The following is a 24,150-nucleotide window of genomic DNA, read 5'->3' on the forward strand; positions in this document are numbered from 1 at the left end:
CCCAAGGGTCATTGGTAGACATCAGGAAGGGCATCCGGTCATAAAATGCTACACGGTCCAGTCCAAAGTCCTCTACCCGTGGGCAAAGCCTTAGCCCTTCGGGGATACCTGGCGTAAAACCAAATTTATATATATATATATATATATATATATGGAGAAGTTGAAAGAGGAGTGGAACACAGTTAAAGATCAGGAAAATGACGGTGAGAAGGAGGAATGGCAGTTATTTAAGAGTGCTGTAGTGGGGTGTGCAGAAGAGGTGTGTGGTGTGAGACAAGTGGGTGATGGTGTAAGAAGGAGAAGTGAATGGTGGTGCGAGGAAGTAAGTTTGGCTGTAGCTGAGAAGAGACGTCCATATGAAGTGTGGCTCCAGAGGAAGGATGAGGTGTCATATGAAAGGCATAAAGAACAGAGGAATAGGGCGAAAAGAGCAGTGCGTGGGCTGTGTTTGGGAGCAGATGAGAGGTGGGGTAGGTTGACTGAGAATTTACAACAGAATAGGAATATGTTTAGGAAGGAAGCGAAAAGAGTGTGAAGGGGAGAATCTCGGAAGGAAGAGCTAGTAACAACAGAGGATGGAAGGATGTTAACTGAGATGGATGCTGTAACAGATGGACAGATATATTGAATGATTGTTAAATGTAGGGGAGGAAAGGGAGGCTGATACTGTGGCAGATGGAAGGGTGCAAGGAATAAATGTGTTGGGAGACTTGAATGATTCATTGATCACGACGGAGGAAGTGCAGGAGGCAGTAAAGGAGATGAAAGCAGAGAAAGCTGCCAGTATGGATGTCTGTGCTGTGGAATGTCTGAAAAGTGGTGGAGTAACTATTGCTGGATGGCTAGTAAGATCGTTGAATGTGCGTTTTGTGAGCAGTATCGTGCCAATTGACTGGGCAAGTGTGTGAGGTTCTGCTGTATAAAGGTAAGGGTGATAAGTATGAATGTACTAGTTTTAGGGGTTTAAGTCTGTTGAGTGTTGTAGGTAAGGTGTATGGTAGAGTGTTAAGAGAGTTAGAGACAGTATAGAGGGAGTGACTGATGAAGAGAAATATGGCTTCAGGAGAGGGAGGGGATGCGTTGATCAGGTGTTTGCTCTGAGATAGGTGTGTTAAAAGTATGTAGCGAAAGGTAAGGATATGTTTTGGGCATTCATGGATTTAGATAAAGCGTATGATAGAACTGATAAGGAGGCTTTGTGGACTAGTTTGAGACTGCAGGGACTAAATGGTAGGTTGTTAAGAGAAGATAAGAGATTTTATGTTAATAATAGAGTGTGTAAGGGTGGGGAATAATGTGAGTGACGGGATTTCCCATAAGAGTGGGGCTGCAGTAGGTATGTGTGATGTCACCTTGGTTGTTTAATAGTTATATGGACGGTGTTGTAATGGAGATGAATGCGAGAGTGTTAGGTGGAGGTTTAAGTCTGGTGAAAGCTGGTGGTAGAGAGTGGAATCTGAATCAGCTGCTGTTTGTGGATGATACTGCACTGTGGCTGATTCGGAGGAGAGATTGAGACAGTTGGTAGAGGAGTTTGGAAGGGTGTATGATAGGATGAAATTGAGAATAAATGAGAGAAAAAGTAAAGTGATGAAGTGTATACGAAGTTGGTAAATGGCAGGAAGATGAATGTGGTTCTGAATGGTGAGATAGTTGAGGAGGAATAGTGTTATAAAGATTTAGGGTCACATGTTGCTGTGGATGGAAGAATTGATGTGGAGGTGAAGTTTAGAATGAATCAAGTAGGAAAGGTGTTGGGAGGAATGAAAAATGTGTTTAGATGTTTACTTTGAATGGGTGTAAAGAGAGGGCTGCGTGAGAGAGTAGTGGTACTGACTGCAATATATGGGTCTGAAACATGTAATATGGGTGTAGCAGAGAAGAAGAGTTTGAATGTAATGGAGAAGAGGTGTCTGAGGAGTATGTGTGGAGTGATGGGTATGGATCGAGTGAGAAATGAAGTGAGAAGGAGAACTGGAGTTATGCGGGAGATGGCTGAACGAGCTGAACAGAGAGTGTTGCGATGATCTGGGCATATTGTGAGAATGCATGAAGAGCGATTGGTGAAAAAGATAACTGGATCAGATGTGAAAGATGTAAGACTGAGAGGAAGACCACGAATAGGTTGGATGGACAGTTTGAAGAAAGCGTTAGATGCAAGAGGGATGTTTGTAGAGCAAGGAATACTGGCCTCACATGATAAGGATGAATGGAGTGAAATCGTGAATGAATAAATGATGACGCGGCCCCGAGGGGTTATTCTCCCACATTAAGTCTGATCAGCAGATCAGGTCAGGTTTGGGTAAGGGGATGGGTTCATTATGATGTGGCAGGGGTAAACCAGCTCGGCTGTCATGCTCTGCTGCACATGTCGCTGATTGTTCTGTGCAGTTGACCTTCGTGCAGTGTAGTGCAGTGAGAATCTGTCCCTTCTCCCCTAGGGACTAAAATACAAAGTTAATGTGTGTGTGTGTGTGTGTGTGTGTGTGTGTGTGTGTGTGTGTGTGTGTGTGTGTGTGTGTGTGTGTGTGTGTGTGTGTGTGTGTGTGTGTGTGTGTGTGTGTGTGTGTGTGTGTGTGTGTGTGTGTGTGGATAACTGAATGGGGAGTGTGTTGTCCTGTCCCGGCTACCCCCCTTTAATGCAAGGGAAAGAAGCCTAGGTGTGTATATATACTGTATATAGATAGATAGACAGACATAGATAGATAGATAGATACAGACAGACATAGATAGACACATTCATACATACATACATACATACATCATACATACATATAGATATAGGTATATAGATATAGATAGATATAGATAGATAGACAGATAGATAGATAGAGAGATAGATATCCTGCTCATGGGGTCCTGCTTTCCATTGTTGAGCCGGCTAGAGTACTGCTTGGACCTAACAGGGCCAAACAAGATGAGTGCAACCATGCTATAAAGCCTACTAGCTGCAGTCATAATAAACCACTCCCCTCACCTGGGCCATAAGCCAGCCACGAGGGGTATATTGGCTGTGTTCCTCCCCCACTTCCCCACCTTTAAGGGTAGGGACAAGAAGGGCAGAGAAGAGGAGGGCGAGGCCACTTCATCCCCCACCTCTCCTGAGACCTTCTTACGCCCCAGCCCCAGCCGGAAAAGATGGTGATGGCCCTTCAGCGGTGCAGATAATCCTGCCCGTAGAGTGCTATACAGTGATGAGCTGGCTTCAGTTCTGCTTCCACCTAGTAGGGCCAGACTAGAGAGGTGCAACCTTACTATACCCGCAGTCAAACTAAAAGCTTTCCCCTCACCTGAGTCATAAGCCAGCCAGGCTAGGTAATGCTGATGTTTTCCCATTCAAACAAAATCCTATGGAAACTTTTCGGAGAGGTGTATGTCCCGCAGTGCAATGCTACAGGATACAGATTATACCTCTCTCTCTCTCTCTCTCTCTCTCTCTCTCTCTCTCTCTCTCTCTCTCTCTCTCTCTCTCTCTCTCTCTCTCTCTCTCTCTCTCTCTCTCTCTCTCTCTCTCTCTCTCTCTCTCTCGTTTTATATATATATATATATATATATATATATATCACTCAGAGTAGTGGTACTCTATTTCGGGGTAGCTCTACATTGAGTGGAAAGCTAAATGATTTCCTGTAAACCAGGAAATCATTTAATACGCTGGATGGTAACCTTATAACCAACCATCACGTGTTCCCTATGTGTCGACAAGTGGGCTGGCGGAGGGTCAGTACCCCTCCTCAGAAAACATCTAAAATAGAAAGCGGAAGCCTCGGACCACGAAGCACAAACTGGTGATGACCTGGCACCGGACAATGAACACAGTTCGTACTGTAGCATGGAATGTAAAAGGTGCGGAAAGACAGAGATTATTCTGGTGCTTGAGGGTGCAAAAGTGGACATAAGTGATTTAACTGAGACTAAATGGTGAGGTGCTAGTGTGATAGAGTTGGAGTATGGATGGGGTGTATGCATGGAAGTAGGTGAGAATGAGAGGGCAAAAGAGGGTGTATGTATTGCTGTGTGCAAGAGATGCAAGGAGAATACTGTATAAGAGAGTATGGTTCAGTTGGTTCAAGGATTGTGTGGGTAAGATTGAAAGTAGGATTACAAATGAAGGCGATTGTGTGTGTGTATGCACCAACGCAAGACTGTGCAAGGAGAATGAAAGAATAGATTTGGGCAAATATGGAAGCATGCATGGAAAAGTTTGAAAGAAATGAGATAGTGTTTTTGATTGAAGATATGAATGGAAAAGTAGAGAATGTGAAGGTGGGTGGGGTAGTTGGTGAGTGGGGTGTGCTTGCAGAAGTGGATGAAAATGGCAGTGCTCTAGTGGACGTTTGTGAGGAAAGGGAGTTGGTGATAGCTAATACTCTCTTCGGGCGCAAAATGATCCACAGGTACAGGTATACTTGGCAAATGATGACATGTGTGGGTGAAATGAATGAGGGAATGAGAAGATATGTAAGGGATGCAAGAGCATGCAGAGGTTAGGGGGGTGGGCTTTCTGACCACCACTTGGTGGTGTTGAAAGTCAAGGTTCAAGCTTAGTGCAATTGAGGAATTGAGGTGGGGAAGGACAGGAGGAAGTAGTCCGTACAATGACGGTAGGAAGGTTGCAAGAGGATGAAAAAAAGGCTGAATATAAGAGAAAATTGGATTGGGTAAAAATGATTTGAAGCAGATGGGGGAAATGGAAGGGGTGTGTAACATATTCACGGAAGAAATCAGTGCACCATGCGAGGTAATGTGTGGGGTGAAGAGAAGACATAATGAGATGCAAGGAACAGCTTGGTGGAATGAAGAGGTGAGACAAGCATGGAGGAAGTTGAGACTTGGAAGAGGGAGTTATACGTAGAGAGATAGAAGGAAATGAAAAGATTAGTACGAGAGAGTAAAAAGAGAGTGGATGAGGAATTTCGAAGGAAGTAGAGTGTAAAGTGCAGGGAATGTAAGAAAATGTTGAGACACAGATCGGGTGATAAATAAGTTAGTAGGGGAGTGAAAGGTAAAAACGGTAGATTACTAGTGGAAAAGGGAGAAAAAGTGAGCAGATGGAGAGAACAGTTTAAGGAATCGTTAAACATAGAGAATGAAAATAATGCGAGTATAAGTGGCAGGAGAATGACTGGGAGAAGAATGGAGGTGAGAATGAAAGAAGAGATCTAAAGGAAGCAAGTTGTGGAAGCAATGAAAAGCGTCAAAATGAGGAAAGTTCCCGTAATTCATGGAGTGTGTGGTGAAATGCTGAAGCATGGGGGAGAGACAGAAGAAGAATGGATATGAAAGATGTGCAAATTGGCCTGGGAGGAAGGTAGAGTCTTGGAGGATTGGAAGTCAGGTATAATTACTCCCCAGTACAAAGGAAAAGGGGAAAAAGAAGCTTGTGGTAATCACAGGGGCATTTGTCTTCATAGTGTAATAGGAAAAGTATATGATAGGATACTTATTGACAAAGTGACGAAAACAACAGAGGAATTAGCTGGAGCTCCCGTTTCATCAGCCCTCAGGACTAGTTCCTGACCATCCCCCTTTGCTGAACTTTTTCAGTGTCTCAGTTACACAGAGAGTAGGCCAGCATGCTCTCCAGTACAAATTTCTCTAACTATCTTCACCAAACTACATGCACAGTACACACTTCACTTCCTATTCAAAATTACCAAAATGGCGTCGATTAATCAAGCCTCGGAGTCCCCGGGGGGAGGTCCATAAATGCCCCCGCCATCTGCCCCTCTCCCGGTGACGACTCGAGTGCCTGGAACCACTGTGTGACTCTCTTCTTCTTCATTTCTGCAACATTCGCGGCCTTTCATCTAACTTTCGCTCTGTCGAACACCACCTCTCCTCCTCTAAACCTCACCTTCTTTTTCTAACGGAGACTCAGCTGTCTGAGGCAACCGACAGCAAACCCTTTTCTGTATCCTCCTATTTTCTCTATACTCATTTCAAAGCCAAAGGTGGCTGTTGTGTATATATACGCAACGACCTATCTTGCTCTCGTGTTCCTGAACTTGATTCTTCTGAATTCTCCACACTCTGGCTTCGGCTTTCCTGTCATTCTCTGACTAAATATATCTATGCTGTTTACTTATCCCCTAATTCTACTGACTATCAAAAATTCTTCGACTATCTTCTACGATGGAACACATTCTGTCCATTTCTCCTTTCTCTGAAATCTCCATTCTTGGAGATTTCAATGTTCACCACCACCTTTGGCTCTCCTCTCCTTTCACGGATCCACCTGGTGAACAAGCCTACATCTTTTCTATCCTTAATGACCTAGAGCAGCTTGTACAGCACCCTACCCGTATCCCTGACCGCCTTGGAGAGAGTTCCAACATACTTGACCTCTTCCTCACAACTAATCCTTCTGCTTACTCTGTTAATCTTTTCTCTCAGTTGGGCTCCTCCAATCACAACCTTATTACCTTAACCTGTCCTATCACTCCGGTACGGCCTGTGGACCCTCCAGGGAAACGTCGTCTGTGGCATTTTGGAGCCGCGGACTGGGAGGCCCTCAGGCAGTACTTCTTTGATTTTCCCTGGAATGATTATTGCTTCCATGGCCGTGAGCCATCTGAGTGTGCCTTGCGCATTACAGAGGTTATTCTCTCGGGCATGGAAGCATACATTCCTTTCTCATATCCTTTGACTAACGCAAGAAAGCCTTGGTTTAATCACGCTTGTTCTAATGCTGTCCGCAACAAGGAGAAGGCCTACAAAAGGTACCGGAGCCAACCCACCCCTGAATCACATCATCTTTACGTTTCTGCCCGGAATCGTGCTAAGTCTGTTCTTCGTCTATCTATCTATCTATCTATAGCCCGACGCCCTAATCCCGCAAAGGGTGGCCGCAGACAAAACGCCTCCAAGTCACTCTGTCACCCTCCATTTGACTCCCCTCACCCTACTCACCCCCCCTCCCTCATATACCTCTCAACTCCATCCCTCCACCTCATCCTCGGTCTACCCCTCCCTCTCCCTCCCTCCACCTCACCTACATACACCCTCTTAGTCAGTCTTTCATTCTCCATCCTCTCCACATGTCCAAACCACCTCAGTGTATTTCTCCTAATCTTTTCAACCACATCCACATCTACCCCACAACGTTCCTTCACTTCTTCATTCATCAACCTGTCCCTCCATGTCCTCCACATGCTCCTCTCAAGTAACTCATTTCCACTGCTCTCACTCTTGACTTGTTCCCCTCTCTTGCAAGGTCCACGCCTCGCTTCCATACGTCAGGGTAGGGATCACAATACCATCATGCAGTAACTTCTTAACTTCCATACTCACCTCCCTATTTCTCATCACTGCTTTCAGTGTGCCAACAACCTTCCTTCCCTGCTGTACCCTTTCACGTACTTCATCCCCCAAAGTTCCATCCTTACTCATCACACTACCCAAGTACTTGAATGCACTCACATTCTCCATATCCTCACCATCCAACCTCACTGCACACTCTGTGACTTCATTCCTCTCAAACACCATAACTTTACTTTTGTTTACATTAACTTTCAGCTTTCTCCTACACACTGTCCCAAATTCATTCACCAAACCTTGCAACTCCCATTCATCTTCACTCAACAATACTGTATCATCAGCAAACAGCAACACCGGAAGCTTCCAAATCTCACCCTCATTCATTAGGGCCACCCCCACATCCACTGCTCTACCTTGTACCTCCTTTACGACCCCATCCATATATATATTAAACAGCCATGGAGACATTACACACCCCTGTTTCAGTCCCACATTGAGATCAAAGAACTCACTCAGCTCACCATCCACTCGCACCGTAGCCCTAGCTCCCTCGTACATACTCTTCACAGCACTCAACAATTTCCCCTCCACTCCATATATTCTTAATACCTTCCACATACCTTTCCTATCTATTCTGTCATAAGCTTTCTCCAAGTCCATGAAGGCAGCGTACACTTTCCTTCCCTTCTCTAGATACTTCTCCACTAAACATCTTAGAACAAATATCTGATCTACACACCCTTTTTCCCTTCCTAAATCCCCCTTGTTCTTCTCCAACTAGCTCCTCTGTCATATGCCTAACCCTATCAATGAGTATTCTACCATATATTTTACCAGTCACACTAAGAAGGCAAATACCCCTATGGTTACCACTTACTTCTCTCTCCCCTTTTCCTTTGTACAGAGGAACAATTATACCTGATTTCCAGTTCTCTGGAACCCTTCCCTCTTCCCAAGCCAATCTACACAACTTCCAAATCCACTCCACAACAATCTCACCCCCATACCTAAGCATTTCACCACACACTCCATCAATTCCTGGGGCCTTTCCCAGCTTAATCTTCTTCATCGCTTCCACTACTTCCGACCTACTGATCTCTTCCTCCCTCCTCTCATCTCTCTTCTTCTCCCAGCCATTCCCCAACCACTTATACTCACACTGCTCTCACTCTCTACATTCAACAAATCCTCAAAGTGCTCCTTCCATCTCCTCAATTTCTCTCTTTTCTCCACCAACAATCTATTATTCCTATCTTTCACTCCCCTACTATTTCCCCTTTCACACTGCCTTACTTTCTTTACCTCCTTCCAAAACAATTTCTTACTCTCCCTCCATTTCACACTCAGATTCCTCCCAAACTCTTCATCCACTTTCTTCTTACTCTCCTTCACCAGTCTCTTAACCTCCCTTCTCCTGCTCACATATACCTCTCTCTTCTCTCTCTCATCTTCTCCCCTACCTCTACTCGCCAACCATTCACCATATGCCTTCTTCTTTTGTTCCACAGCTCGTTTCACCTCATCATTCCACCATGCTGTCCCTTGCACACCCTTGCATCTCCTCCTCACTCCACAAACCACCTCACACGCTGCGCTTATCTCTTCCGTGAATATCTTACATACGTCTTCCACCCCTTCCATCTGCTCTAGCTCATACCTTCCCAATCTTTCTTCCACTATGCTCTTATACTCTGTCCTCTTCTCACTATCTTGCAATTTCTCCACTCTTCTCACAGGAGCTGCTTCCTCCTGTCTTCCCCTTCGCCTCCTCAACCACTTTCTTTGCAGCTCTACCTTGGCCATCACTAAGTGATGGTCCGAGACTCCATTCCCCCACCCTCTCCACACCCTTGCATCCAACACTTGTCTTCTCATTCGCTCATCCACACACACACGTAGTCTATCATTGCCTTTCGTTCAACAAGTTCACCATCCATCCTCCTCATTACTCTCCATGTATACCGGTGGATCATCTTATGACGAAAGTAGGTGTTGGCTATTGCCAACCCCTTACCAGCACAGATGTCCACCAAAGCACTACCATTCCCATCTACTTCCGCTGGCACACCCCACTGACCAACCACTCCATCCACTCGTACATTCCCGACTTTGCCATTCATGTCTCCAATCAACAGCACTCTCTCGCTCCTCTCAAAATTGTCCATACATGCTTCTACTCTCGCCCAAAACTCATCTTTCACTCTTGCCACTCGATCCTCAGTTGGAGCATACACACATACAATCGCCCATGCTTGTATACCTACTTTCATCCTCACCCATACAATCCTTGCACCCACTGTTCCATACTCTCTTATATTCTCCTTCCACTTCTTGCTTATCATCAGACATACTCCCTCTCTTGCCCTCTCATTCTCACTGACTCCCGCACATATACCTACACCGTATTCCCATTCTCTCATCTTTTCACCTTTCCATTTAGTTTCAGTCAATCCACATATATCCACTTTTGCATCCTCAAGCACCTGGACAATCTCTCTCTCTTTCACTTCATCATTCACTCCTCTCACATTCCACGTTCCTACTCTCAGAATGTCCTTTGTCCGTTCCTTAGTCGTCAACGTATGGTCCGTCCGGGTCCGAGGCGCTTTATTTCCTTTTTTAGTTAGTTCTTTTTACGGGGTGGGGCACTAACCCACCACCAACCCTTTTAGTCGCCTCGTACGACAAGCAGGGATACTGGGGGAGTATTCTTGAAACCCCCCTACCCCCAGGGTAATAATTTCATCCATACTAAATGCTCTCAACTCTCCAACTCGAATTCTTCCTGCTCCTTCTGGCACCTTGCCAAAAATCTTTCTAACAACTTTACCTCATCTTCCTTCCCTCCTCTTTTCTACTCTGATCGTTCTGTAGCTATTTCTTCTACTGATAAAGCAGATCTCTTCGCACAAACTTTCTCCTCCAATTCCACCTTAGACGATTCCGGTGCTGTTCCTCCATCACTTCCCCCCTCTGACTTCCTCATGGCTGACATTAAAATTTCTTCAGTTGTTGTATTTTCTGCCATCACTGGCCTCAGTACTAACAAGGCATATGGGCCTGATGGGGTCCCTCCTGTTGTTCTCAAGAACTGTGCTTCTGTGCTTACACCCTGCCTAGGCAAACTCTTTTGCCTTTGTCTATCAACTTGTACCTTTCCTTCTTGCTGAAAGTTTGCTCTCATTCAGCCAGTCCCAAAGAAGGGTGACCACTCCCAACCCTTCAACTATCGTCCAATTGCTTTAACGTCCTGTATTTCAAAAGTTTTTGAGTCAATTCTTAATAGAAAAATTTTAAGGCATCTTTCCTATCACAACCTTCTTTCCGATCGTCAGTATGGGTTCCGTCAGGGACGCTCCACTGGCGATCTTCTCACCTACCTTTCAGGCTCCTGGTCATCCTCCTTTCGGGACTTTGGCGAAAGCTTTGCCATTGCACTTGACATCTCAAAGGCTTTCGATCGAGTCTGGCATAAATCTTTAATTTCCAAACTGCCCTCCTACGGTTTCTATCCTTCTATCTGTGCCTTCATCGCTAGCTTCCTTTCTGGTCGTTCTATAGCCGCTGTTGTAGACGGCCATCGTTCTTCTCCTAGATCTATCAACAGTGGTGTTCCTCAGAGCTCTGTCCTATCACCAGCTCTCTTCCTTTTATTCATCAATGATCTTCTAAGCTGTACATCTAACCCTATCCACCCATACGCTGATGACTCCACCCTTCACCTTTCCATTCGGTTCCCGCAACGCCCATCTCAACAGTTACTTCAAGAAACAAGGGATGAGGCTATGGCACACCTAATGTCTGACTTGGCTCGTATCTCTGACTGGGGTAAAAATAATATGGTTGTCTTTAATGCATCTAAGACTCAGTTCTTACACCTATCAACCCGACAAAATCTTCCACAGGTATACCCATTAATGTTTAATAATATTCAGCTTAATCCTGCATCATCCTTGAACATGCTTGGGGTTTCATTTACTCGGGACTTATCTTGGAAAGATCATATTACATCTCTTGTAAAATCTGCTTCCAAGAGATTGGGTGTGCTAAGCCGTCTCTACTCTTTCTTTACCCCTGCACAATTGTTGACTCTATACAGGGGTTTTATCCTCCCCTGTGTGGAGTACAACTCTCATGTGTGGGGAGGCTCCCCACATACAGCTCTTCTCAATAGGGTGGAGTCAAAGGTTTTTCGTCTCATTAACTCTCCTCCTCTTACTGACTCCCTTCAACCTCTGTCTCTTCGCAGCACTGTTGCATCTTATCTCTTTTCTATCGCTACTTTAATGGTCACTGCTCCTCTGAACAGTCTGCTTGCATTCCTCCACCTCTACGACGGGCACGTAGCACCCGTCAGGCAGCAAACTCTCATCCCTTTTCTGTCCAACTCTCTAATGCAAGAGTTAACCGTTACTCCAAGTCTTTCATTTATGCAACAGGTCAGCTCTGGAACTGTCTCCCTCTATCTGTATTTCCTGCTGCCTATGATCTCCAGTCTTTCAAGCGCAGTGTGTCCAGGCATCTCCAAATGATCGGATCTTGAATTTGGCTCTCTATTGTATTTTGTTTTTCTCTTGGAGGGAACTGTTACTGCGGGCTCATGGCCTTTGGTTCCTTCTTCCTCGCATAAAAAAAAAAAAAAATGAAGGAAGGTTTTAGGTAGGGAAGAGGTTGTGTAGATCAGATATTCATCCTAAGGTCTTCAGAGGAAAAGTTTCTAGAGAAGGGAATGAAGGTGTAGGCCTTCATGGATTTGGAGAACACATATGAGAAAATGGATAGACAAAGAACTTGAAAAATAATTATTAAGGATATATGGAGTAAACGGGGAGTTGTTGAATGCCGAGAAGAGTATGTATGAGGGTGCTTAGGCTGCAGTGCGTGTGGATAGTGACCCGAGTTATTTTTTCTATATGAATGTTGGATTGAAACAGGAATGTGTCATGTCACTATGGTTGTTCAATCTGTGTATGGATGGAGTTAAAAAGGAGATACAAGGCAGAGCGGTGTATGTTTCTTCTACTGATAAAGCAGATCTCTTCGCACAGACTTTCTCCTCCAATTCCACCTTAGACGATTCCGATGCTGTTCCTCCATCACTTCCCCCCTCTGACTTCCTCAAGGCTGACATTAAAATTTCTTCAGCTGATGTATTTTCTGCCATCACTGGCCTCAGTACTAACAAGGCATACGGGCCTGATGGGGTCCCTCCTGTTGTTCTCAAGAACTGTGTTTCTGTGCTTACACTCTGCCTAGGCAAACTCTTTCGCCTTTGTCTATCAACTTGTACCTTTCCTTCTTGCTGGAAGTTTGCTCTCATTCAGCCAGTCCCAAAGAAGGGTGACCACTCCCAACCCTCCAACTATCGTCCAATTGCTTTAACGTCCTGTATTTCAAAAGTTTTCGAGTCAATTCTTAATAGAAAAATTTTAAGGCATCTTTCCTATCACAAACTTCTTTCTGATCGTCAGTACGGGTTCCGTCAGGGACACTCCACAGGCGATCTTCTCACCTACCTTTCAGACTCCTGGTCATCCTCCTTTCGGGACTTTGGCGAAAGCTTTGCCATTGCACTTGACATCTCAAAGGTTTTCGATCGAGTCTGGCATAAATCTTTAATTTCCAAACTGCCCTCCTACGGTTTCTATCCTTCTATCTGTGCCTTCATCGCTAGCTTCCTTTCTGGTCGTTCTATAGCCGCTGTTGTAGACGGCCATCGTTCTTCTCCTAGATCTATCAACAGTGGTGTTCCTCAGGGCTCTGTCCTATCACCAACTCTCCTCCTTTTATTCATCAATGATCTTCTAAGCTGTACATCTAACCCTATCCACTCATACGCTGATGACTCCACCCTTCACCTTTCCATTCGGTTCCCGCAACGCCCATCTCAACAGTTACTTCAAGAAACAAGGGATGTGGCTATGGCACACCTAATGTCTGACTTGGCTCGTATCTCTGACTGGGGTAAAAATAATCTGGTTGTTTTTAATGCATCTAAGACTCAGTTTTTACACCTATCAACCCGACAAAATCTTCCACAGGTATACCCACTAATGTTTAATAATATTCAGCTTAATCCTGCATCATCCTTGAACATGCTTGAGGTTTCATTTACTCGGGACTTATCTTGGAAAGATCATATTACATCTCTTGTAAAATCTGCTTCCAAGAGATAGGGTGTGCTAAGCCGACTCCGCTCTTTCTTTACCCCTGCACAATTGTTGACTCTATACAGAGGTTTTATCTGCCCCTGTGTGGAGTACAACTCTCATGTGTGGGGAGGCTCCTCACATAGAGCTCTTCTCAATAGGGTGGAGTCAAAGGCTTTTCGTCTCATTAACTCTCCTCCTCTTACTGACTCCCTTCAACCTCTGTCTCTTCGCCGCACTGTTGCATCTTTATCTCTTTTCTATCGCTACTTTAATGGTCACTGCTCCTCTGAACTGTCTGCTTGCATTCCTCCACCTCTACGACGGGCGCGTAGCACCCGTCTGGCAGCAAACTCTCATCTCTTTTCTGTCCAACTCTCTAATGCAAGAGTTAACCGTTACTCCAAGTCTTTCATTTATGCAACAGGTCAACTCTGGAACTGTCTCCCTCTGTCTGTATTTCCTGCTGCCTATGATCTCCAGTCTTTCAAACGCAGTGTGTCCAGGCATCTCAAAATGATCGGATCTTGAATTTGGCTCTCTATTGTATTATGTTTTTCTCTTGGAGGGAACTGTTACTGCGGGCTCATGGCCTTTGGTTCCTTCTTCCTCGCATAAAAAAATAATAATAATAATAATGTTGGAGCGACCCTAATGAGAGAGGGAAGCGATCGGGAACTTCATGTGCTGTTGTCTGCAGGTGATGCTGTACTGTTAAGTGAAGACAAAGGGGAAGCGCAAGACTTAGTAAATAAGTTTGGGAGAGTGTGTAAGAAACGGAATCTAAAGGTGTATGTAGGGAGGAGTAAAGTTATGGTCTTCGAGAGAAATGAAGTCACCGAATGTACAATGAGGCAGGATGATGGGGAAGTGGATATTGTGAGTGCATTTAAATACTTTGGTAATGCGATAAGAAAGGATGGATGTTTGGAGGAAGAAATGCTAGAAAGGGTGCATCAAGTAAGAAAGGCTGCTGGGTTTTTTGAAAGCAGTAACAAGAAATAGAGAAGTGAGCATGGAGTAAAAAAGTCACAGCATGATAGTATTGCGATACCAACTCTAATGTATGGAAACAAAACTTGGTCTTTATTGAGACAAGTCAAGAGTGAAAACAGTGGGATTGAGCTATCTGAGAGGAGCATGTGAAGTTACATGGAGATAGACTGACTAATGAGGAAGTGAAGGAGCGTAGTGGTGTGGGTGAGGATATAACAGAAATCGTTAGAAGAAATACGCTGAGGTTGTTTGGGCATGTTGAGAGAATGGAGAGGGAGAGACTAAGGAGGAGAGAGTATTTGAGTGAAGTTGAGTGGGGGGAGAGGGAGGGGGGGCCGAGGATGAGATGGAGGGACGGAATGGAGAGGTATACAGCATGGAGGAGGGGGGGGGGGCAGTGAAATGGTGGGAGACAGGGCAATATGGAGGCGATTTGTTTGTTGTCACCCCTTACGGCAGTGGTTTCCAACCTGTGGGGCGGGCCCCCCTAGGGGGGCACGAAGGGCTGCCTGGGGGGCGCGAAGGCTTGATAAAGAGGGTAATTATATATGAAAACTATAAATTGTGATGGAATTCAGTAATTTCTAAATATGAAGAAAATATTTCAGATATGAATAGGAAATCTAGTTATCTGAACATATAAACAATTTCAAAGATTAAGAATCTATGATATTTACTGACATGTGCCAACTATGCCAGTAAAATACAGCATTTGAGGAAGGGGGGCGCAGGGAATGTGTCATTCAGTGAGGGGGGGCTAGAGTTAGAAAAGGTTGGGAACCACTGCCATACGGGACTGAGGCGTCTGAGAATTGATAGATAGATTATTATCATCATCAACAGCAGCAGGAGGGGCATCAGCCGCAGCAGCAGTCACAGCAGCAGACACTGCAAGTCCTTTGGTGAACAAAGGCCTCCACCAATCTTTTTCACGAACTTCTTGACTCAACCAATCTCTGTCACGTTTTGCCTGCAAACATCTCAATCTCATCTCTCCACCTCCGGTCTGGCCTTTTTCTGCTACGCTTATAATTTCTTGGAGTCCGGTCAGTCAGTCCCTTGCTCCATCAGTTATCCTTATTCTTGCTACATGACTCCCCGACCACCATTTCTATTCTTTTATAACTTCTAAAATGTCTTTGACTTTAGTCTGTTCCATCACCTAAGTTGATCTTTTCCTGTCCACTAAAGATATTCACAACACTGATCTTTCCATTGCTGTCTGAGAACGGCTTAGTTGTTTTTCCATTGATATTGTCAGTTTTCTGCTTTTATAACCGTACGTTAAAGCTGGGATAATACATTCGTTATATGCTTTTCGCGTCATAAATATTGGTGAGCTACTTTTCATGATATCTCTGTTTTTACTAAAAGCTTCCCATCCAATTGTAATGAGTCGTTTCACATCACTTTCATGGTCTTTGGTTAGTTTTAGCATTTGCCTGGAGTAATTGTGCTCCTCGACTTCATCAAGAATTTTTTAACTTATTCTGATGACTCTCTTTGGTGTATTTGGATTAAACCTTACTTTAGTTTTACTCCGGTTCATCTTTAGCCATACTCTGTTCAGGTCATTTAACATTTCTTGCAGTGTCTCTGCTGTTTCTGAGATAGGACAATATCATCTGGAAATTTTAAATGTTTTAAGTTTTCTCCATCTATGTTTACTTCTTTGTTCTCCTAGTCTAACTTTCTGATAATACTTCCTAGACATGCCGTAATAACTTGTGGCGAAATTGTATCTTCCTGTCGCACGCTCTTCTCAATCGTAATTTTTTCCGAGTCTTGATGTAATTTAGCTGACGCAGTTCCCTCTTGATAGATGTTTTCGAGCAGTTTTATGATGTTCTCATTTATTCCTTGTTCCCGCAATTACTTTCATATTATTATGTGCTCCACTGAGTCGAATTATCGTAATTAACAAAACCTACGCACAGTGGTTCATCATACTCTGTGGTTTTGTCAGTTAGCTGATTCATTGTGTGTAGATGATCAGCAGGCGAATATCCGCTTCGGAATCCTGCCGGTTCACGAGGTTCGTTTTCTACTAAGTCTGTTGTTATTCTACTCGTAAAGACTTTAGTGATGAGTCTGTAAATAACTGGTAATAAGCTTATGGGCTGATAGTTACTAAGACCTTTTGAGTCTTGCATTACACCATGTTTTGGGAAATTTCTTCTTTATTCATTTTTCATTCATTCATTGCCAGACGCCATGTATCCCAGACAGGGTGGCCAAGGGCTTAGAGTTAATTGTTTTACAGGGAGGGGCACTAATCCTCCACCAACCCCACTTGACGTAGGGATGCCAACAGCATCTGGTGTTCCCAGGCGGTCACCCATCCAAGTACTAACCAGACCACATAGAGTAAATAAGTGAGCCAGTCCGTTTTGTAGTTCTACACCTGTATCCGACAGTACATCTGCTACTATTCCATCTTTTCCTTGGGTCTCCCTCTTTTCATATTTTTAAGAGAAATGTTTACATCTCTTAAAACTGCGTTTTCTTCTGAAACATATACATCTCTGTCCGTATTGCAAACACTGTGATGAACAAATCAAAAGCGGTAAGAGAAACAGTAATCTCTAAAGAAGTGCCAACAAACCTTATAAACAAATTTGTGAGACATTTTGATGTATGCTTCAAGCTCCCTCCCTCTTCCCCCCTCTCCCATGAAAAAAAAAACAAAGTAACCATCCCATACTTCCTTTCAATTTTGCCAGAAAGAGAAAAATATATTAGCAATTCCTTCCAAGAGTCCGACTACAAGTTTAAAGTCTCCAAATAATAATCTATGATTCCAGGTAGATAAGGGTGAAGCCAGGTAAAAGTTACTCATTTTTTTTACTAGGTGGGCGTGGGAGCTTTTTTTTAGGGCTTTGGCAAAGGCATGGAGTTACCTAAGGCCTGACACACAAGCAACCACCCATACACACCCATGCACACTTGCACACTCGGTCTGACTATTTGTCTATATAGACAGATATCCATGAATGCTCTTTTGCATCAATCTGTATTAATGCATGTAGTATTTTGTTATGGTCGATGGAGGGCCCATCATCCACTCACTCAGTGTGATGATAATCTATTCCAAGCTTACTCTACACTGAGTAACAAGTCAAATGATTTCCTGTAAACCAGGAAATCATTTAATACTATGGGTGGTAACCTTATAACCAACCAATACCTGTTCCCTATGTGCAAACAAGTGGGTTGGCGGAGGGTTAGTGCCCCTCCCCGGAAAACAACTAGCAAAAAAGACAAACAATAATACTCAGTCCTGGACAGACCAACAGGCGACGTCCAAAAACAGTACAAAGGACATGGTACAGATATCCATGTGGTGTGCAAATGATGAGGAGAAAGAGATAGATTGTCCATGTGCTTAAGGATGAAAAAGTAGACATATGTGGACTGACTGAGACTAATGGGGAGAAAGTGTGAGAGAGTAGGAGTATGGATGGGGTATATGCACTCAAGTAGGATTGAATGAGAGAGCAAAAGAGGGTGTATGTATTGCAGCGTGCAGGAGATGGAAGGAGAATATCAGGGTGTGGCTATGCTGGTTCAAGGATTGTGTGGGTAAGAATGAGAGAACGATTACAAACGTGTGCACTGTGTGTGTGTGTGTGTGTGTGTGTGTGTGTGTGTGTGTGTGTGTGTGTGTGTGTGTGTGTGTGTGTGTGTGTGTGTGTGTGTGTGTGCACCAAGGGAAGACTGTGCAAACAGAGTGAAAGATAAGTGGATAAGAATGGCAGTGCTCTAGTAAACATTTGTGTGGGGAGGGGGTTGGTGACAGCCAATACCATCTTTAGACACAGAATGATCCACTGGTATACGTGGCAAATGATGAGAAGGGTGGGTGGTGAACTGAATGAAAAGGAAGCAATGATTGATTATGTGCATGTGGATCAGGGAATGAGAAGGTATGTAATGAAAGCAAGAGCATACCGAGGTTGGGGGAGTGGACTTTCTGACCATCACTTGGTGGTGGTGCAAGTCAAGGTACAAATGCGATGGATGAATAGAAGAAGAGAAGGACAAGAAGAAGTAGTCAATACAAGGAAGGTAGAAAAGTTGCAAGAGGATGGAAAAAAGGCTGATTATAACAGAGAAGTGAAGGAGCAATTGGGTAAAAATGATCTGAAGCAGATGGGGGAGGAGGGAGGTGTATGCAAATCATTCACAGAAGAAATCTGTGCAGTATGTAAGGTGGTGTGTGAGGTGAAGAAAAAGGGGAAAGATTGTGCAAGGAACAGCATGGTGAAATGAAGAGGTGAGACAAGCTGTGGTGCAAAAGAAGAAAGCATACCGTACAGTAAGTGGATGGGAAGCAGAAGCATAGAGGAAGTGAGGAAGTTCAGAGACTGGAGAGAGTTACTCATATATGTAGAGAGGAAGAAGGAAGTGAAGAGATTACTGAGAGAGAGAAAGATGATTGTGGATGTGAACTTTGGAAGGAATTTGAGATTAAAGTGGAGACAATGTATGACAATGTTCTGGAAGGAGGTAAAGAGAGTTTGACACGGTGATAAAGGAGTTAGTAGGGAAGTGAAAGGTAAAAATAGTAGATTGATAGTGGAGAAGGAAGAAAAAGTGAGCAGATGCAAAGAAAACTTTAAGGAACTGTTAAACATAAAGAATGAAAGTAATGCTAGTATAAGTGGATGGGGAATGGCTGTGAGAAGGAGGGAGGTGGCAAGGGAGGAAGAGATAAGTAGGAAGGAAGTAGTAGAAGCAGTAAGTCAAAATGGGGAAAGCCACAGGAACTGGTGGAGTGTGATGTGATATACTGAAGCATGAAGGAAAGATAGTACAATAGTAGCATCGATGATGAAAGATGTGCAGATTGGCCTGGCAAGAAGGTAGAGTCACGGAGGATTAGAAGTTACATATAATTATTTCCCTGTCCAAAGTAAAATGAGAAAAAGAAGTGTGTGGTAATCATAGAGGCATTTGTCTTCTTAGTGTAATTGGAAAAGTATACGGTAGGGTACATATTGACAGAGTTGGGAAATAACAGACGAATTGGGTGGAGAAGAACAAAGAGGTTTTAGGAAGGAAAGAGGCTGTGTAGATCAGATAGAGAATTCATCCATAAGTCTTTAGTGGAAATGTTTCTACAGAAGGGGAAGAAGTTGTCTGTGGCCTTCATGGATTTGGAGGAGGCATAAGACAAGGTGAATAGACAAGGATTGTGGAAAATATTATGAATATAAGGAGTAAGTGGGAAACTGTTGAATGCCATGAAGAGTATGTATGAGAGTGCTAAGGCTGCGGTGATGTGGATGGTGAACTAAATGAATTTTTCTATCTGAATGTTAGACTGAAACAGGGATATATCAAGTCTCCATGGTTGTTCAATCTGAATATGGATGGGGTTATAAAAGAGATACAAGCTAGGGCTGCTAGGGCAGTGGATGTTGGAGCAGCCCTAATGAGAGAGGGTTTAGCGTTTGGAAACTTCCTGTTCTGTTGTTTGCAGATGATACTGTACTGTTGAGTAAAGACGAAGGGGAACGGCAAAGCTTGGTGAATGAGTCTGGGAGAGTGTTTATGAAAAGGAATCTAAAAGTGAATGTAGGGAGAGTAAAGTTATAGTCTTCGAGAGAATGAAGTCACTGACTGCACAGTGAGGTTGGATGGTAAGGAAATCGAAAATGTGAGTTCATTTAAGTATTGTTATAGTGTGATGACAAGGATGGAAGTTTGGGAGATGAAGTTCTTGAAAGGGTACAACAAGGAAGAAATGTTGCTGGTTCTTTGAAAGCAGTGATAAGAAATAAGAAAGTAAGCATGGAAGTAAGTCGCTGCGTGATAATATTGCGATATCAACTCTAACACATGAAAGCCAAGCTTAGACCTTGTTGGAAGGACACAAGTCGAGAGTGAGAGCAGTGGAAATCAGTCATTTGTGAGAAGCAGGTGCAGTTCCATGGAGAGACAGACTGACAAATGAGGAAGTGAAGGAGCGTTGTAGTGTGGATGTGGATGTGACAGAAGGCATTGAGAGAAATATATTGAGGTTGTTTGGCCATGTGGAGAGGATGGAGAGGGAGAAACTAACGAGGAGAATGTATGTGAGTGAGGTGGAGAGGGAGGGGAGGCCAAAGATGTGATGGAGGGATGTAGTGGAGAGGTATATGAGAGAGGGGGGCTTGGGCTGAAGGGAGGGCAGTGAAATGGCGAGGAAAAGGACGATATAGAGGTAATTTGTATGAGGCCTTCCCCTAGGAGATTTAGCTGTCTAGCAATTGACAGATAGATTTTTCTCAATAAATTTCTGTACTTATTCGGTAAATTACCTGCAGTGGGAGTACAACGGAGGCAAGGGATGTCATGGATGGTGGGTGGTGAGGTGAGAGTGAGTTTGAGTCAGGAGCAGAATATAAGTGCTGACCGCTAACTCCACCATCACCTGACTGAACCATCTGAGTATCATCAATGACCACACGCAGGTACATAGCTTTCTCCAGCTGAAAAAAAGACATGTTACAGTGAGGAAAGAGCACGTGAGACAGTGACTATTTCATTACCCAAAGAAAGTACATACTCTACGCCCGCGAATCAACAATGTCCGCACAACCTTTAATACTATCTCCTGGTTGGATGGAAGTTATAGCCAGGTATTCACACATTTTACCCAGAATTAAGGTTGCAGTGTGAATCTGTGTAGACTTAATGGGGAATAGTTTATAATGAGGCTATTACAATGAAGTCTAGAAAAGCTTTGAATCACCACAGCTGTTCATCGTATTCCAAAAAACTTTGACTTTCTTTCCTGCCTGTGATAGGAAGAAGGGGTGATCTGAATTAATTGCTCATTAATAGTCTGGCGGCAGAATGGTCATTTTCGGGTGAACCTCGTTCCGAGACATATACAAAGTTTTATTGCAGTTTCTGATACTTTGGGATGTAACCATCAAAATAAAAAAGTGCACCCAGCTGGCACAGTTGAGAGTTTCAAAATGGAGGCCGAAATCCAATGTGGCTGCCTGCATGAATGATGATGCTAACAAAACATGTTTAGCTAACTTTTTCAGTTTAATTTTCTTCATATAATAATAATATTATTAACTTTTCGTATCAGAACAAGCACTAAACAAAATGATCACCTGTAAACTACACATTGTAATATTTTATTTTAACGATTTTTAAGTTTTTATCATCATTTTCAGGTGCCGATAGAAGAAATTTTGAATGTTAATAAATTGCTATCATCAAAGTCAATAAAACAATAAAGATATAATTTAAGTGCTATTTCCTAATTCAAAGCTGCTTATATTTTAGGGACATAGCTTAATTACAGATTCAGAAAGCAAACTTCTATATCAAATTATACATACTGCTTTATTTAATGCGCATCATAGTTGAGGAGTTGTTGCATGAAATTATTCAGAATGATATCCACAGTTATTCTGAGTTGATGACAGACGTAACCTCAGAGCAGCACAAAGTGGAACAGCAAAACTATGGATCAATGTCCTTGTAAAGTCAGTATTTCTGATGATGCAGTTTGTTCGTGCTGAACGAGAAGGTGATTGGCCACTCCATTTGCTTGTCATCAAAGAGATGCTCCCTTATGTTTTTGTCAGTGGTCATGCCAGTTATGCAAGGTATGCCTTGTATTACTTTCATTCTATGAGCAAACTGTCTGATGAAGTGCTTCAAAACTTCATGGACGGAGGTCATGTATTGCGACATCAACCAGGCATCTGGGATGGCATCTTGTCTGACCAGTAAGTTGAGACAACTTTCAGGCGTTATGGGCATAGGCCAGGAGGAATTATGGGAATAACCCATCAACCAGCAGCATTGAAAAGGTGGCCTCTTGGACTACATATCTGCGCTCAACTGAAAAAAAAAAATGTTGTATCCATGCTTGACGGAAACGCACAATCCACGGTCATGACCCATAAGGAAGAAGGCCCTTCAAGGATACAAAGTGATGAAGTAGACAGAGCAAAAATTTGGGAGAATCTTCAAAGCTGCATAGATCCACTGAAAGGTGAATGCCATCCACCTGGACTTATTAATGTGATTACAGGTAGGATATGTGCTGAGTATGTCGGTGTTGACAGGGCTGTTGAATTGGGAGCAGCTATGATGAAAACATTTGAGGAAGGATGGCAACAGAGTTTTCACAAGCCACTTACAAGACCAATTGTGGTCATGTCAACTCAAGAAAAAAAATTAAAGTGGGGAATATATTTGTGTATGATACCACATTGATCTATTTAAGAATGCTTTGTCTTCAAACCTCTAGGAACATCAACATAAGAGATGTTCTCTCTTATGAGTTGGCTGCATTTCTATCTGTCTATCTATTGCCAGACGCCATAATCCCGTAAGGGGTGGCCATTGACTTTGAGTTATTTGTTTTACAGGGAGGGGCACTAACCCTCCAGCAACCCACTTGCTGACACGTAAGGAGCACGTATGGTTTGGTTATATGGTTACCACCCAGCGTTGTAAATGGTTTCTTGGCTTACAAGGAACCATTTGGCTTGTCACTCAATGTAAAGCCACCTGTAAAGGAAAGAAAAACAATAAGAAGTGACAGGAAAACTGGGAGAAATAGGAAGAGAGGAGGGCAGGCACAGAAAAAGAATGATAAAGGCTAAGGAAGAAGTAGGCAGCATCGCATCAAGTGAGTGGATGATGGTCGCCACCACCTACCATTTCCACCCCCAATATTCCAGGAAAAAACAGGTGATATGAGGCTGTCACCTTCTAAAGCCACCCTGAAAGCCAATATCCAAGTGGAAGTATCTGATCGCAGAACGGTCCCAGCTGATGTATACTTGATGGGTGTGCAATTCTCTGGGTTGTCAAATGGCCAAGCAAAGGTGTCATAGAGGATTATATACTAAAGTTTGTGCAGTACATATGTAATTGTCTTTTAGCGGCAAACACACATCTGGTCTTTGGCAGATATCACAGTGGAAGCATATTAGAGGCAACACGAGATACAGCTGGGAAGGAAGCAAGTAGATGCCACAGATTGTCACTGGCAAAACCTCTGCCACAACAGAAGGTCTGCTTATCTGTTACTTACATTAAATCCCAGGTGATTAATCTCATTTGTGAGTATCTGTGTCAGCACACTGATCTACTGCCACACAATGACAAACATCGTGCGATTACAGGTAAGGAACCATTACCAACAGAGCTTTGTAATGGAATCAGAAGAAGCAGGTCTGACTTGCGTACTACAGTACACATGAGGATGTTGATGTTCCTGTGGTGCAGCAAGCTGTCCATTTGGCAAGGTCAGGAAGACACAGCATTAGAATTGTTGCTGATGACATAGACATATTTGTTCTGCTATGCCACTTCCATAAGCAAGAAAATCTTGCCTGCAATATGGTAATGCTTCGAATAAGCCCTTCACGATCAAGTGCAGATATCAAAGCAATAGTTGAGCAAAATCAAAATGTTCTCAACAGTCTGTTACCTGCCCATGTTCTTACAGGATGTGACAGTGTATTGTATTTATGGGGTATTGGTAAAGGAGCAATGTTAAAGGCAATAAGAGTGGGAAGATTCTTACTAGATTAGGGTGAAAACAAGAAGAGCTGACTTATGTTACTGCTGAAGCCACAAAATTCACTGCAGCATGTTATGGCTTTCCAAATGAAAACAACATGACATCTTTAAGATATACTGTGTGGCAATCAAAGATGGGCAATCTTCGGCTCACCACAGCACCAGAGCTAAAAGCTTTGCCACCAACAACAGAAGC

At 43.4% G+C, this 24,150-nt stretch overlaps 1 protein-coding gene across 1 annotated transcript in view; it reads right to left on the bottom strand.

The window, feature by feature from the left end:
* The window catches only part of LOC145411964 (putative neural-cadherin 2), a 452,962-nt gene that overhangs the window by 149,870 nt on the left and 278,942 nt on the right, over nt 1–24,150 (bottom strand). The window contains exon 19 of the mRNA XM_080281935.1: nt 20,711–20,881. Coding sequence (XP_080138061.1) covers nt 20,711–20,881 — 171 coding nt within the window. The remainder of the gene's footprint in view (nt 1–20,710; nt 20,882–24,150) is intronic.

This window comes from Coenobita brevimanus, chromosome 91 (genome assembly GCF_032717465.1).
Source record: "Coenobita brevimanus isolate Jiangsu-jjx chromosome 91, ASM3271746v2, whole genome shotgun sequence".
Taxonomy (NCBI): domain Eukaryota; kingdom Metazoa; phylum Arthropoda; class Malacostraca; order Decapoda; family Coenobitidae; genus Coenobita; species Coenobita brevimanus.